This window comes from Salminus brasiliensis, chromosome 21 (assembly GCF_030463535.1).
Source record: "Salminus brasiliensis chromosome 21, fSalBra1.hap2, whole genome shotgun sequence".
In the NCBI taxonomy this organism is placed as follows: Eukaryota; Metazoa; Chordata; class Actinopteri; order Characiformes; family Bryconidae; genus Salminus; species Salminus brasiliensis.
The window spans coordinates 7,330,967-7,348,178 of record NC_132898.1 but is presented as its reverse complement, the minus strand read 5'-3'; the positions used below and the strand labels follow the sequence as shown (position 1 = coordinate 7,348,178).

Sequence of the window (17,212 nt, the reverse complement as noted above, 5' to 3'; positions counted from 1 at the left end):
CATGTTTATCACGAAATAGCTGATGAGATTACAAACCCAGCTAGCTAGCCCGTCTCTGAGACAGCTAGGGTGTTCAAAGAGGCAGAACGGACCGACCAGGCTCATCTGGAGGGGGGTTATCTAGCTTCTCCGTTATTAGCTACCTCCGTCTAGCTTTTCCTCACTGACATTATTCGCTTCGTTAGAGGGACGGCAATGTTTTCCTAACTGAGCCTGAGCTCATAAGCAGCCCAAATAGGGCTCCTCTCTCCTCCTCGCTCCCTCTCGCTCCCTCTCCCTCTCTCTCTCTCTTCCTGTGTGTGAGTGTGTGTGTGTGTGTGTGCGAAAATTAACCTTCCTAATGATGTGAAGTGGGATTCCTCCACACCGATAACCCTTCCCGTTTCTCTTGCTTTCTTTTAATCTTCAAACTGAGCCAATCGTCAAAGTGAAAAAGGCGAGAAACTGTGTGTGTGTGTGTGTGTGTGTGTGTGTGTGTGTGTTTCGTTCCTCCAGCGCGTCGCTGTTTATAAAGTCAAACGCGAGAATAACGTAAACGTTGCGTTAGCTACGCTCCGAACAGCGATGCTCTAAAAACGTGAATGTTTTTTTTTTTTTTAATTTTTTTTTTTTACTATTTTTGTCCTCCCGCGACTGTTCGAGCCAGCACGTCGAGGAGCTTCTGTTTGGTGTCGTTTTTATTAAATTAATTTTTTTTAATAAATATTTTTTCGCCGTTGTGAAACTATCAGCAGTTTGGCGAGCAGAGCCGTTGCTTAGGCTACAGCGAGAGAACGGTGTGCACGCGCGCGCTTTTTCTCCTCCCCTGGAATTCCACCAAGGCAGCAAAATGAAAGGTAATGCAAATTTCTAAACATATAAATACGCCTAAAACAGATGCAGGGATCATAAAAACACATAAATACGACATTAGAAATGAGCACCGTCGCGTTTTAATCTGCTTAAGGTCTGAGAAAGGATTTTAAAGATAGTTTAAATTGGGATTTAGACTTAGGGTTAAATCTTGTAGTTACATGTAAACAAACCCTCAGACAAGTGGATGCACGTTAATGCACGGTGATATTAGCATTAAAAACACATAAAAAAAAAGCTCTTACTTATTGTTTGTAAGTCATTTTCCTTATGTGTTTGAGCTCATACTACTTTGTAGTCAATTCGACTAGAAAATGTGTGTGTATTCATGATACATTGGTTTACAGTCTATAAAAACACTAGTGCTAGCTTTTTATTTTGTTCTGGACGGAACGTAGGTTAGCTGTTCTAGCTTGTTTGTGAGCATTAATGTCATACATGTGTTGGACTGAAGAGAATGAAGAGACGTTAATGGTATTTGATTGAAACGACCACGAGATGGAGACACATTTGCATTATGTGCAAAATAGGAGGCAGTTTATAGGTTCACTCATTACAATATAACTATAAATATATTTTAAGTTGACATGATAAACATGGGCCGGCCAGAATAATGGTGTCTGCTTGATAAAAAGTGGGTTGATCTGACGTGCTGGAGTCAGCACTGGAAGTGAGAATGACGTGAAGTGTGTTTATTGTATTTATGCAGGAAAGCAAGGGACCAATGCTCACTACAAGTTACATTCTGCCAGCGTTTAGTGCTTCATTCAGCTGTTTCTGAAAGTGCCACAGACAGCCTGTGGTTGGAATCACCACCAGGAGGCGGTATTGAGCTGCTGAAAGGAATCTTCCATCTGGTATACAGAAGGATAACTCAGCTTGTATTCTAATTCTGTCAAAGTGACGATTTTGGGTTGTGTTGTGCAGGCTGGAGGTTTGTCTTCTTCATATATTGCGTGTGCTTTGCGTTTAGTGGCATACTGCCGAGACAGACAGAAAGAGGCACATTTGTTTAGTTCTCGTAGCCCTAGGCTGTTTACTACATGGCGAGGCTCATTGTCAAGGCTTGAGGCTTGAGTGTGTTGAAAAGGCTGCCCAAGTGCTGAAGGCTGAGTCGGCCAGAAACAGTTAGAGGAGGGAGAAAAATAACTTTAGATGAATGACCAATGACTCTGGTGACACGTATACATTTATCTGGTGCTCAACCTGGATAATGGTGCCTTTCGTGTCGCTGCTCTACGTGCCTGTGGGAAAATGTGTCATGGTAATGTAGCTTAAGGAACGTCGAGGAACAGTAGGATACCGTGCTATTTTTACTTTCGGAAAGCTGCCATATAGCGGCAGAGACCTCTTTTGACCCTTGCAGTCGGAAACTGTGTCACGCATTTATATCCGTCAGTCTTTTGCTCTCGTTGAGTTTCCTGGATCTCGTAGTCCAGCTCTTTTTCTCACACAGGAAGTGTATTCTCCAGTGGTTCTCTCCAGCAGTGGCAGGTTACATGCAAGGATGTGCTTGTACAGCATTCCCCTTCATCCCTTAGATGTTTTTAGAGCTGTGTACTGGGATGTATCATGGACAAAAAGACTGTACATCATTTCCTATGACTTACCATGCCTTTTGCTCTCCATCCAGGCCGTCAGTTCTGCACTGTTACTTTCCAGCACATGTCCTGCTCAATGTGCTGCAGTAAGGCTGCACAATATATCATTCCTATGTCATATTGTGACAATCACCCTTCCAGTAATGAAGTGCCAAATGTAAGTTAGCCTGTTACCAATTACTAACAGTCCTGTGGGAGGCTTACCATTATTGATAGGTGTCCGGTATTAGGCAGATAAAGGAAATCCCATCAAATTTAGCCTGAAACAGCACAGACGTACCCTGTGTGCTGTCTTGCTGTTAGCTGTGTATTTCTCTCTGTTGGGAGGTTGAGGATATGAGTCATTTCAGCACTTTTAGATGCTCATCTTAGTAGTAGAAACAGCTCTTTAGCATAGTAGATTGGAATCAATACTGCCTGATACCAATCGAAGACTTTAATACTGTTAATCAGTATTAGAAAAAGAACAAATGGTATTGTACCACCTTCAGTTTTTACTATGTGCTTAGAACAACTTCCAGACCAATCACAGATGTACTTTGGGTGTTTGGATGAGTCAGGCATTTACACAACACAGTGCCTTACCCACATTAAGGGTTCACTAATGTTTTCAGTATATTAGAAGGCATACCTCAAGCTAGCAATATAACTGCAATCTACACTCTTGAAAATAGGTTATTTAGTAAAGCCAGCTTACTAAATAGGACCATGAGAACTCAAAGGACTAGGATTTAGGATTTTAGGATTCTAACCTGGCCCCCGTATTGTTAAAAGTCAAATAATCTTGCTGGGGCTGCACAACATGTCGTAAGAGCATTGTCCTTGTAATCTGTGCATGTGCATAGTCACATTGCAGGATGTGCATGGATGATGTTTCAGAGGCATTATATCTGATTATATCTGCCCAATATCATTTATTTTATCCCAAACTTCAATACACCAGGGACATTATCAATCTCATGACCTGTTGGATCATTGACTTTGGGAGAAATCTGGTGAAAATATTGCAGAACAATGAAATATCGTAATGTCAATTTTTTAATATCATGCAACCCTAAACCTTACTATATAGAAGTCTTTGTGCTAAAAGTGTATCATGTGGCCCTAGCCAGAATATTACTGTCCTAATACTCCCTCTGAAGACATAAACACACCTTTTCATATCCATAGTGATGATTAGCTCAGTGGATAGGATTAGTTAGTTGTTTTTAGAAACCTAAAATACTACAGTGTGGCTCTTTATCCAAATTGTTCAGCCCTGCACTACAAACATACACATACGCACACATACACACACAGCTAGCTTCCCCTGTGCTGGAAATAATGCCGGTTAACCCATATATCTCCTGCACATCAAAGTCACATCCCTCCGAATATCAGAGGGGTGAAATCTTAAGGCAGTTGCTGTGGTGTAAAAATGAACTCCCGCAGGGAATTTGATCAGCGTTGGCTTGATAAACAGCGGCCGTTGTTGATAGCAAAACTTATCAGCTTCTCATCTCTCTGATATAACTGGAGCTGCCCCTCAGATTGTGCTGGGTGAATCAGCTATGCAATTTTGTTCAGCTAATTGAATTTAGTGAGGCTGCTATGGATTAAAAGATGGCTTCTCTCTGCCTCTTTCTCTCTCTCTCTCTCTCTCTCTCTCTCTCTCTCTCTCTCTCGCCCTCTCTTTTCTCTCTCTTTTCACCTGCCTCTGAGAGCCCTGTGTTAAAGAACTGATTTCATGGATTGATTCAGCCAACCAGAGGGAGAGGGCGCAGTAGAGCGGATCCGGCAGACGCTCTGGCCGTCGCTGTTAGAGGGCCAGCTTGTAAGAAATTGAATAGTGTGTTCAGCGGTGACCAGATAGGCAAACAAAAGAGGCAGAATGGAGTGCCAGGAAAGAGAATTGTACAAAATAGCCACGGGCTACAATCTGTCTGTGTCTTAAATTGCCTATAAAAGTTTTGTTGGGCGATGATTTTCCAAACTAGATTGGTCAGGAGTCTTTGAAGACTTTCATGTACCTTAACAATGTGCACCTACACTGTAAAAAATAAAGGGGCATGATGGTTCCTGGCTTGAACCTAGAGCTTTAATTGGTGTAGAAGCTTCATAAAAACTTTCAAAATGTTCTTCACATTGGTAAATTTATCTTACTTACAAAAATAGTTAAAAAAGAATCCATTGAAAGGGCCTTAAGCGGGTCATGGTTGGTTCCTTAAGGGCATTGCCACAAAAAAACTTGTCTTGGTATTATTATTTATACTTTTTGCTATATTCCACCTTGGTCCTGAAAAGTATTGCTGGCATGTTTTTGAAAGTTCTTCTTAAGCTGCTCCATTAGGAATAGTTAGTCTAGGTAGAGGTGTGATGTATAGCTGTTTGCCAACTGATCATTAATCCCCATGCATATGTAATAGGTTGATGATGGAGTGAAATCCTTTTGACTGAGCGATGTGGCACAATTCAAATAGCGGCATTAACATCAAGGAGCATAATCATCAAGATGCTCTAAATGACCTTCTAACCTTCTGGCTTTACATTTATGCAAAATGTACATTTATGGCACTTATGGAGCTTTGTTATCCACTCAGAGGAATCAAATATAGTCTTGAAGAGTTCTTTTTTTAAAGCCCTGTGTAGCTTTGCAACAGTTTAGGATATTGGTTATTACACATTGTTACTTCTCTTACTCTAGTAACTGCCAACTGAATCATTATACATTACTGAGTTAAGTCTGCTCCAAACTCCTTATTACACTCAAAAATGTGATAAAATTGAAATAGATGAAAATGCCTTCTAATGCATTTTTCAACTAAAACCCTTCATTTCTGCTTATTGTGACTTAATGTAGAGTCCTGCGGAAGGCCACTACTGAGCGACCTTGTGCTATTCTGGCACATAACATCATGTTTCACTTGTGTGGCATGCATTAAATATGTTAAAACACTTTGGAGCGAAGTTTAGTGAAGCAGAGTCTCTCCCCAGCCATTTTTAAGGGCCAATAACCAAACGTCCATTCCAAAACAATGTGCAAGTCTGTTCATATGGAAGGATATCAAGCTATTAGTATTCAGATGGGTGTTTTGATTGATGTTAAATTGAACGTTTGAACACTTTTGCTGCAAAGGGTGCCATACTGATCCTGTTGCTTCTATTCTGGCGTTAGGCTGGTTAGACATCTCTTATTGTTTGATGGTAAACAGTAGGAGCTGCTCCTACATTAGTGTAAAAATGGCATGTTCTGACAGATGCACTGAACAACTAAGCTAACAGAAAACCGACTACTTGTCTTACATAATTCTCAAGTAATTACCAAGGAGGGTTGACACTTTTGGGACCAAATTCCTTTGGTTCTTTTAGGTGCTCTCAGTTCCTGTAGATCCTCTTCGTTCTTTAAGATGGTGATGGTGTTCTTCAAGGACATGTCTGCATGTGTTTATGTATGTTAACAAGTGACACTATATTTTTCCCACCAAAGTCTCAATTGTAGGCATAAAACAGACATTATCGTACTTACAGTGCAGAAGCACTATAAGCGAACAGAAAGTACAGCAGTCTGTGTGTGTATGTACGTAGCAACCCTCCCCTCACTCTTCCTTCCCCGCTGTGCCCCCTGTAGGACTGAAGAGAATACGTAATCCAGATCGAATGTACAGAACTGCCGTCGGCTACGCCGGCCACGCTCCTCCTAAGGGTGTCAGCGATGACACAGACACCAACAGTAAGAGAGCTGGCTCACTTCTGTATCGCATCCCTTAAAGCAATAGTTCAGCCAAAAATCACATCTACAAAATGTTTCCCCTTACACCAGATGTTGCCTGATCAGTCAAAACACTGTTTGGTGTCTAAAGTTAGCTTTTTGTTCTGCACTGAAGCTTCAAAGCTAATTTAGCTCACAAGTAATGGAAGCTAATTGATTTGATCCATTTTGACAAACAACAGTATTAACAAACATCTTGAAGACTAAACTTTGTGCAATTTTGTGTAATTGTGTGTCCATGTTTATAGATAACAGTATGTCATACAGTGTCAGAAACCAGATAAGCAGCCTTTCTTAATTTGGCAACAGCCTAGTTGACCAGCATAGGATATGTTTTTGTTTAAGTTTAATGATTTAACTGGTCAGCCTGCATTACCAACCTGGACATGCTCGTCCATCAGTATGAGCAGGTTGAACAACCTGTTTAATAAGCTTGACTAAATAATTCAACCAGTGTGTCCAGCTTGACAACTAGCATGCTCAGGTTGGTCATGCTGTTAGACCAACCAATCCATCAAATTTGAGCTGGCCATCAGCTTGGCCAATCTGCACATACTGATGAACAAGCGTGTTGGGGCTGAAACAGCATAGGGTATGTATTCACCTGGATGATTAACGTTTCAACCACATTGACCATTATAGAACATCTGAAATCAGCTGGAGGTCTCTTGATCTGGATTGTTCAGCAGAGCAGTGCAAAACCGAATAAGCAGAACCAAACTTTGGACACCAAACATGTCATGACTGATGGACCACATTTGGACCACTGGGAATATTTTGTCAATCTGATTTTCCGCCGAACTGTTGCTTTAAAACATTGGCCTGCTCCGCATTCATTCACTCATTTACCCATTTGCTGGTCCTCTCATTCCTACACTCAGATGTACTGCCACAGAGAAGATGCTCCTGCACATGGAGAAACATTGAGAGTTCTTAGCAGAAGTTAGCAGAAGTGCAGGTGTGTCGCTTAGCCAGTGTTGCAAAAGACTATATAATGGTATAACTGAACTGACCGCTACACTAATCGTCTAGGAGAAAAAAAGGAAAAAAGGTGTTTTTAGCTGCAACAGGGTGGCACAGATGTAGGTCTGATTCATTTCACTGAGGTCTAGTGTTTAGCCAACAGCCTCGAAGCAGTGAAACAGAGTCCCCCCATTATGCAGGAGCCGTGTTGAAAATAACTTGCGCTCTGTGGCTGGGTGACTTCTTTGTGGAGGGAGGCTGGGTGGGTGGTATTGGGTTTTATTTGGGGTGGGGGGGGGGTGTTTGAGACTGTTCTTGGTGGATCAGCTTTATAAAAAAAAAAGCAAGCGCCTCATTCTCATTCAGCTCCATTACAGATCATGTTTATTCATGCATGGCCACGCTGCTTCGGAACGCACGGCATATTTTTGGAAGCAGCAGCTCATTGTCATGCCTAATCAACGCACAGCGCACTTTGAGCTGAGCCTAGGCGTCGGCCTGTGTGGGTGTGAGAGCGAGTGTGTTCTCCTGGAACGCAGGGACACCGGGAGGCCGCGGTGTTATGTCCCTCTACCCCCCCTCCCCTCTTTATTTCTATCTATTCATGTGCTCGCTCTCCCTTCCTTGTTTTAGTGTGTGATCAAGGCCTTTTCCAAAAATAAGCATATTCAGAGACTGGTGATTCTGTTGTTTCTATGGTGAAACTAAGCTGGCCTGTGATCTATTGTCTAGTTGATTTCTAGTTGATTGTTTGTTTAAGGCTTTGGGTTTGTGGTCATACATCAGTGCTAAAAAAGGCAACTTTGATTAGATGCACTGTGCAACGTCACTGTCGTACAGAAACCCTGTGTCTCCACTTTTGTTGTTTTTCACATTTTGAAAAAAGTAAAGTGGCCGTTTTTGACATACAAGGTTTAAGATCTTTGTGTGACAGTGAGGTTAAGAAAGTGGAAAAGAAAAAATTACCAGGCAAAAGTTAAGTTTAAGTTGGCATGATTCTATATAGTACTGAAGAGTCTTGTGACGTATGGTATACCCTTTCTTATGCTTTGTAGGAACTTTTTGTAGGCTCAATAAAAAACTTTTACACACGATTCTCATTGTATTTGACGAACAGACATGGAGCCACTGTCTGTACCTAAGAAACCTAGAGGAATACCCTTTTTAAGAGTGTACACAGTGCACTCTAATATAAATAGGTTTTGCGTAGTACTGAAAAGGCATTCTTTGACTTGCAACAATGGTGGAACAATTTCCTATGCTAAATGGAGACTTTTTTAAAGGTTATATAAAGATCCTTCTACAAGATATTTTCTAGTATATGGAAGAGCATGTAACTACAATGTGGAGCCATTGTCTTTAGTATATAAGCCTTGAAGTACAACCTATTTTAAGAGTGTTCACTGTGCACTTTAAGAAAGAAAGGTTATATATATAATATTGAAAATTACTTCTTTGACTATTGTGGAATTTCTTATGCTATATAGAGACTCTATTACCCTCTACAGGAAGCAATCCTTGCATTTGAATCCTATATAAAACTAATTTAAAAGGTTATTCATTTCTGTTTCTTATTCTCTTACACTTTATCTCTCTTACTCTCTCAATTTTACCTTCTCCACTTCTTTCTTTCATCAGTTGTTCTCTTTCCGTGTTTCCCAGGCTCTGTCCAAAAGACACTTGTTTAATGAACGCACTCAGAAACTGTTGATTCTGTTGTTTCAATGCTGAAGTTAAACTGGCTGGGGATTAGTGGTTGGTGTTTTTTTAGATGGTTAACATAAAGATTGGATTTGGATGCTAAGAGCTGGCCCTACATCAGTGTAAAAAATGGCAGTTTCTCCCTGTTGCACTGAATAACTGGGAGCTAACATAAAACCAATTAGATGTCTTTAATTAATTGTCATGTAATTACTCAAGTCATCATCATTCGGAAACTCTACAGGTGTTTATTACTGTGCCAGAGTCTTGACTCTTCCAACACACTTTTTTTCTGTGTGTGTGTTATTTTCTTGTTAAGTGAATCCGCTCAGTTAATTTGAGTGCATCATAAAGATGTTGGTCATAGAAAAAAGTAGCTCATGTCTGCGTGATTTTTTTCTCACTATCGTCTGAGAACTCTGCAGGAGCTTATTATTGTATTGGAGCCTTGACACCAGGAAACCTCTCTCTCTCTCTTTCTTTCTCTCTCTCTCACGCTTGCTGTCTCTGTCTCCCTTCTTTTCTTCTTTTCTTTCTAGTTGTCCTCAGTGTTTTCACACTGAGTGATCAAGACTATTTCCAGGAGGGCCTTGTTTAATGAACGCGCTCAGAAACAGTGGCTAAGTAGCAGGAGTTCTGCTGCCCGGTTGTTACAGGCTCGACAGTGTAATTAGCGTCTGGACAGATACATGTCTGCTCCATTTCTGCCCATCTTTGTCGGTTGGGGGTTAAGCCGCTGAGGCTTAGCTGCTGGGCTCCCAAACCAGCAGGTTGTGGGTTTAAAACCAAGACAGAGATGTCGTAGTATCAGGACACCAGTGGTAGAGTCATTTCTCTGTGTACTTTCCTGATATAATCCGTTGATTGCGTGTTGATGACCACTCTCGTTGTTTCAGCCTGTAGGCTGATAGGCTGGTCTTTTGAGTATTTCTTTTAGACCAGGAGCCGCTGATGAACTGCTAATCCCTGGACATTAGTTGGAATATGTGGATGAAAAAGACTTGAGCTCCAGCAATCCTACGCATGGACCCTATTTCAAGCTGGTTCTTTTACTTTGTTGAGCCAAGGAAAGCTTCGGGGGCCAACTGGGATAGAACCAGTGCGTCAGAGCGGGCTAATTGGGAAGAATCCTGGCCTTCTGTCCCCCTCCTTCTCCCTGTCTTTGCTCTTTTTACTCAACCAGTGGAAATCCCCAGACAAACTACACCCAGTTATTAAGGCAGCGATCTCTTTGCGGTGTGAAAAAAAATCTGTATCTGTTCTTTTAGCTATCGCCAAATCTTTTCTTAGACCAGCATTATGCCATTATATACAGTAGACTGGTCTACTCTTTTCGGTGCTTTTTTCCATTATTCCCATATTTTCTGGGACAAGAGTCACAAGGCAAGATGGAGCCCCCGGAGACCATGGGGAGAGTCAGCGCTTTTCTTACTTCAGTGCGAGGATGACAGCACATTAATTTGCTCTTTCTTGTATCAAACCTAATATCCCATTTCTCCAATGTTTTATCAGCCATGGCTTTATTTTCAGAAATGCAATAGCAATTAAGAGCAAACTCTTTGCCTCAAAGATCGTAAAAATTGAGGAGAAAGATAGCATTAATTGAGATGCGGAGAATAATCAAAGGATTTATTCACGGCGGAGAGAAACAAATGATAGGCCAGACCGTTCTACCCAAAGCTGAAGCTAAGAAGTGGGTGAATGGCTTGGCAACGTTACGTTTCCAATCAAGGTTGAGGTTATCAGCTGCAACCTTTTGTAATAGACTGATTCAAACCTTGTGAAGCTTCTGTGCTTTCTCATTGCCATTTCCATCTCTTGCTATCAAAACAGTCTGTGCTTTGGAGTTGAGTGTTAGGTGAGAGTAGACACACTTTAATGCTGAGATGTATTTTACCCTACCTAACAGTCATGTGTCCTCTCTGTTTTGTCTCAAACAACTTTTCTCATTCACTTAACCCTACATCACGTCACGACCCAAAACAGAAATACCAAAGTAGTACTAGTTCAGCGCCGTCAAGCATATGTATGGTAGGGCTATATGAACTTCATATCACATGCAGTCATATCACATTATCCTCCACTATCATGACAAGTAAGGATTTCACATTGTACAAAATACACAATATGGACAGAAATATTGGGACACCTACATATTACACCTACAGAAACTTATATGACATCCCTTTGTAAATCCATAGGCATTAATATGGAGTTGATCTCCCCTTTGCAGCTCTAAAAGCCGGTGTGGTACTCTGCAGTTATTGAGTCAACAGAGCGTTGGAGACATTTATGCAACCCGCTCTGTAACTTTAAGTGGTCTGACACTTTGTGGCTGAGTTGCTGTGGTTGTGGCTGTGGATATCTAGGAGGGAAGAAATTGCACCAGCTGACTTGTTGCAGCGGTGGTATCCTATTACAGAACCATGCTGGAATTCAGTGAGCTTTTTAGAACCACCCATTCTTTCCCTAATGCGTGTAAAGGCAGACTGCACGGCATAGTGCTCAATTCAATGCACCTGTAGGACTGAATGAAACAGTTGAATTCAGTGGTTAAGAGGTGTGTCCCAATACTTTTGTCTGTATAGTATATGTAATAATAATAATAATCATGGTTTGACTATGGTTCAAGAAGGGTTCTTTAGTAAATGCAGTGGTTTCATATAGAAGCAGAAACAATGTATTGAACCCTCTTGGCTCACAGTGTAAGGTCTATGTCATGGGACAACATCGCACTGTTATTCACTTTTATGCCAGTACACCTACCTCTAATTCATGGGCGTTCTTACATCTGTAAAGAAAACAAGCCGCCTCTGTGGAAGACAATAGAAGAGCATCAGCAGGCCCGTGGTACGAAGCCAAGAACTGTCATGAAATGCTTCAGTAGAAAGAGAGATGGAGGGAGAGATAGAGCAAGGGACAGATTGTTCACCGGCAGTCTAAAGTGCATTTTGTATGCATAGCTTAGCTCTTTATCCATTTGTATTCATACACTCATTTGCATGATTGAGTCCATGTGTATTTGAGCATTCTCATATCCCCTGCCTTGTTTATGTCTCTGAATGCATCTGTTAGCGAATGCTGCTTGAATTTACTTGTTTGTCTTATGTGTCCAAGTGGAAGAAATGGGTTAGACCCCTCCTTGCCCTTGTCTGCCCAAGTGAACCCCATTCCAGCGCCAGTTAAGTTCTCCAAATCAGTCCTACAAAAAAGTGCTACGGTGTTATTAAGACATGCATTAATTTTCCTTTGTATTAATCTCATGCTTGTGTGTGTGTGTGTTCCCATGTGTAGGCCCGTGTGTACCTTCTGCAAAGGTTTCGTTTCATAGGCTGATGCAATTAATTTCATTTTTATCACCCGGATATTCAATTAATACAAACCTGGTCTGTTACATCCCCAGTGCTTGCACAGTTAATGCCTTCGATTCAATATCGCCCAGACCAGAGGCTGATTTGAGATTTGAAACAAACATTGGACCAGTTATTCCAAGCCGTGCGCTGCATTTTGATGACGGCACCAGAGGAAAAGCATCTAATTAAGACGTCTCCTGCGGTGACAGGAAGTTTGTAGTATAGAGTCTTAAAGAAAAGAAGTTCGCTAAAGGTAAAAACTTCGGATTCCTGCACTTGGATGACAGTGACATTCATTTGGCTTTAATGTGCTAAAAAAGAAAGCTCTGCGAAACTTAGCATTTAAGCTCAGTGGCTGTAAACAAGATATTCATTGCCCAAATGCCAGATAGCTATCTGGCAAGTGATCTATTGAAAGACGCAGATGTGGCTGCTGATGGTAATGGAGGAGGGAGTCAATAAAGGAGCTGTATTATTACGGAGAACAATAGAGCAATCACTGCTTTGATTGGTATTGATCTTGGAGTGAGAGGGCGAACCGAGATTGAAACTGACCAGCATGACCCGAGGCACATTTGAATCAGAAAAGCGGTAAAATAGCATTCGAAATGATGTCATGGTCCTGCCTGTAAGGACACAGGCCTTTAACTGTGCAACCCACTTTAAAATAACACATCATTCTCAGTTAACTCGAAATGTGAATGAATGTCACTGCAATTCCCGGTGGTGGTGGGGGTGGGGTGGATAAAGATATCTATCATTTTCCCTTTCATTCTTTTAACTACATCTCTTTACGGTCAAGCTGCCACCGTAACCATGATGACGTGGATTATTATCTGACAACTATGGCTCTCGTTCAAGCGTGGCCCAGCGTGATGGCTTTTGCATACGGCCTAGCCCCCAATAAAGCCGCCAATGTCAGGCCATATTCAGTAGCCTTGCTCAAAATGCATATCACCACAAGCAATCTATGGAAAAGTGAAAGGAGAAAGAGTATCCCATCACCAAGGCACAAAGGCAGGAGGACACTATCGATTTGAGATGTGTTTTTGTCAGCCCTCTTTATCCCTCTCTAAAACAAGCTTTGTTCTGCTCTCTGGAGTGACGCCTGCTCAAGCCGCCATGACAGATACAGTAAAACAGCCTCACACAGGCCAACCTTTTAAAGACCGGCCGATAAACCTCAGATTAGCACCCAGATCCAGATGCTTTTCTAACCTCTAAAGGCCTTGATAGTGACCAGACTGGAGGTCACCATATCTGTCTCTGCTGACTCGTTCCTACACCATAAGATGTGGGGACAGAATCATCATCAGTGTCCATCTCTTTGGATTCTCAGACAGTTCCAAGACTATTTCCAGCCAGGGACTCAATCCAGGCTGCATGACCTTGAAGGAATTCACTGCTAAATCAATTTGACTGACATAGTCCAAGTCTGTGAGTCGTTACTAATTCAATGGAAATTTAATTGTTCACAGCTACCAAAAGAAGTGGTTTCGTTGCAGTTGAGAATATTCACTAAAGCACCAGTTTATTAGGTCCCATCTTATTCCTACACTCACTGGATATATTATCAGGTTTACCCAGCATGCAGGTTTACTTTGTAGGCTAATAATTACTGACTCTGGCACTTCTGTTCCTGCTCAATTTATCAGTCCAACCTCTACCCTGTCTTTCTAGGAAAGAAGACCATCACAGGACCACTGCTGACCAAATATTATTCGGGTGGTTTACCATTCTCAACACAGCAGTGGTAGTGTGTGTAGCACTGGTGTGAGTGTTTCAGGCACAGCAGGGTTACAGAGGTTTTTACACACCTCAGTTTTGCTGCTGGGTTGAAAGTAATCGATATTTGCCAAAAATATCCAGGAACGTGACCACTGAACACATACGTTATGTATGGAAAAAGATTAGCTATTATTTCTAATACACTGTAAAAAGTGCTCTTAAATGTTATGGTGGAAAACTGTTAAATTATGACAGTAAAAGACTGTAAAGTTTGAAAAGTTTTTGTAACTGATTGACTGCCTGGCCTCGATGTCAAAGGCTGTCAGAGCCATTTAATATTTTGTGGTAACTGATGAGTGTGACTGTGTGCTGGCTGTGTACAGCAGTGTTTTTGGCAGATAATTAATGTTAGTCAGTAAAGGAAAGTGTCTTTTTTCACAGTAATGTATTGTAAATAATTGTATTGAATAAAATAAAATGTATTGATTATAACATTTAAGGTTGCCAAAAATTAGACTGTAATGTGTTACATTGCTAACATATAGTATACAGTGAAATTCTGGCAACCACAGTGTTTTACCGTACATTATACAGATTCTTTTTACAGTGTAGGGTTGTCAGGATACCAGAATGTTGATACTGATAAAAAGTGCAATATCACAATGCTCAATAGCAATCAAACTAAAATATTTAACTGCACAAATTATTGAATCGTCAGTACCTTTTCATTGCAAACATTGCAGTACTCATTTCAGTAGTTTCAATTACTTATTTAAAGAATTTAAAGTTTTGTACTGAGGAGAAAGATTTTAAGAAGAATTTATTAAACAGATGTTAATTCAATTATACATTTTGATAATAGTAAGGTAGAGCAAATGCAACTGACCAACAAACTAGCTTAAATAAAGTATATATAAAAATATATATATATATATAAAGACACTTTTAATACTTTGTAAACAGGTCTTATTAAATTATTCTTAATAAAAAAAAATCTCATGAAATACAGTTTAAGTCAATAAGAAGTAAATAATTTTAAGTGATCTTTAACTTTACTTTTTTTTTAACCTTTCAACGTAAACTGTGAGTGTTTTTATACAGAAGGTCAGCGTGCAAGACCTTTTTTCAGGGTCAAGCCCTCAGCATGTGTTTTCTTGCCCTAGTCATTTGTGTGTTGGTAAAATGTCCCCTCTGGCATCTTGCAGAGTTGCCGGCAACTTATCAATAGCAGACAGTAATTGGCAGGATGTTCTGCCTTAATTCAGCTTGAAACCTCCTTTCTCTTCTTCATCCCCACTACCACTACTACTGCATTGTTTCCTTGTCACTGAATTATGGTAATATACGTGATAGGTGTTCAGTGGAATGAAAAATTACAGGATCTACAGTAGTGAGTGTGCGTGCGTATGCACGCGTGCCCGTGTGTACTTGCATTATTGTCTGCCTGTCTCCATTTGCCTCACCCATAGATAACACATTGTGGGTGTGACTCACCAATGTCTGTATATTCACCTTTTGTCCTTAGGAAATTACCATATAGACAACTACACCACTGATTTTTATGCAATGTGCATGTCTCGGGGGAGGATGCGTAGGAGATGTCTACATGGAGGTTTTGGTGTAGGCCCAAGTCATGGGCCCCCGTAGAGTCCTGCAACAACTGGAGGATGCTCCGCTCTCACGGCCTCGCTCATCTCAAAGCCCGGGACCGCTTCCGCTGAAAGTTTAGAGCGGGAAAAAATAAAAAGAAGACCCCGCTTTGCACTCGCCTCACTTTAATGAGCATCTCAGAGCTGATGTGGCTAATATGCTAGTCGAGGTAAGATACTTGAAGAAGTTTATCAGCAGTGTGATGAATTAGCATGCAGGCCCATCCCTCCCCCTGGCCGCCTGGAACCGCTGTGCAATGAGCCTTTATTTCTGTCACATTAATTTTATTTGGAAAAAAACAGCGGAAAAAAAATCTAAATTTCCCCAGACGCCCCTTAATATCTGTACTGGGAGCATTAAGTGCTGCTTTTCGCAGCGTTTTCTTGCTGTCTTTATTATGGAAAGTTTTATAATTAACTGACAGCTATCTCACTCGAGGATTTCACTTCTTCTTGCTTTTAATGCGAGTGCGACAGTTTTACAGGTACGGGAAAATATTAATCGCTTGACGCCGTGAATCTGCAGTGCGATTCTGCGGTTCCTTTGAAATCCTAGTTTCATTTGAGACGCGAACGACTACAAGATTTGATTTTCTGGAACATTTCTCACGAGACAGATTGCAGTCCTTAGTGAAACATCTCCATAATGTGACAGATGGGGGGAAATCGATCGTGCGAAATAGCCATTCACAAAAGTGACGTAGCCGCACATCCGCACACCCGTAACATTTACTTTATGTGCGACCTACGGGATGACATTTTGTAAAGTCTACTGCATGTTGTCCTTACACTACATTGCTCTTATCTGTCACACGGAAAGGCCCTAGATTTAGTTGACCTCCATTTGAGGAGGTCAGAGGAAAAAGGTGTTGATGCCTTTTCTGAGTCGGTACAGTTTAATGCATTTCCTCCAAAGCTCACATTCTCCAAAATGGGATCAAAAAGTCCCACAGCTACACCGACCCCTGCTTAGACTAGGAGTCTACTATATGATGAGGGAAGGTATGGGGGGGGGGGGGGAATCAAATCTGTAAATGTCACCGTCTCCTTATTCTTTTTAGTCTTGCTTCCCCAAATTTGCCTTTTGAAGCGTTTTCTTACTCTGCTCTCAGTCAATGTATTGTGCTTGACTCAAAGAGCAGCGTAGAAGTGCGTCCGAAGTCAGCAGATAGCACTTTATACCCCTGACAAAAGGTTGAAACAAAGCGCTTGCGACAGGTGAAGCACCGCGCAACAGAAAACACCATTTACAAATAAACAGATGCTAACAGAAAATGTCCGTCAGCGTTGACAATTTAATGGAAAAACAGCGGCTTTCATTAAAAAGTGACACACTGCTGATGAGTTATGGAGGTCTTAGTGTCCATTCCTTTTTTTTTTTTAATACAGTTCTCGTGGCAGCAAGCGGGTTTTAGGCCACCCCTCATGCGTGCAAACACTGCACGCGTGCAAAGTCAGTACAGGCAGCAGATTTGCGCTAATCCTCGGTAGGGACAGAGCTGTGTTATGTTTGGCTGGACAGGACAGACACTTTGCTCAGCAGATTAGATATATATGTTTTTTGGACAGCCTGTCGAGGTATGTTGTGGCATTCTGATTCCAGTGAAGTTCCACCCA

At 41.3% G+C, this 17,212-nt stretch overlaps 1 protein-coding gene across 8 annotated transcripts in view; it reads left to right on the top strand.

Moving 5' to 3' along the window:
* Window positions 1–17,212, top strand: part of LOC140543323 (calmodulin-binding transcription activator 1-like) — a 363,513-nt gene that overhangs the window by 242 nt on the left and 346,059 nt on the right. For 6 of the 8 annotated variants that reach the window (XM_072666395.1, XM_072666396.1, XM_072666397.1 and 3 more), the window contains exon 2: window positions 6,061–6,162. The exons of 1 other annotated variant lie outside the window; for it this stretch is intronic. In XM_072666395.1, coding sequence (XP_072522496.1) covers window positions 6,061–6,162 — 102 coding nt within the window. Of the gene's footprint in view, window positions 1–820; window positions 837–6,060; window positions 6,163–17,212 lie in introns of those variants that run through there. One more of the 8 variants, XM_072666392.1, reaches the window with a different exon arrangement.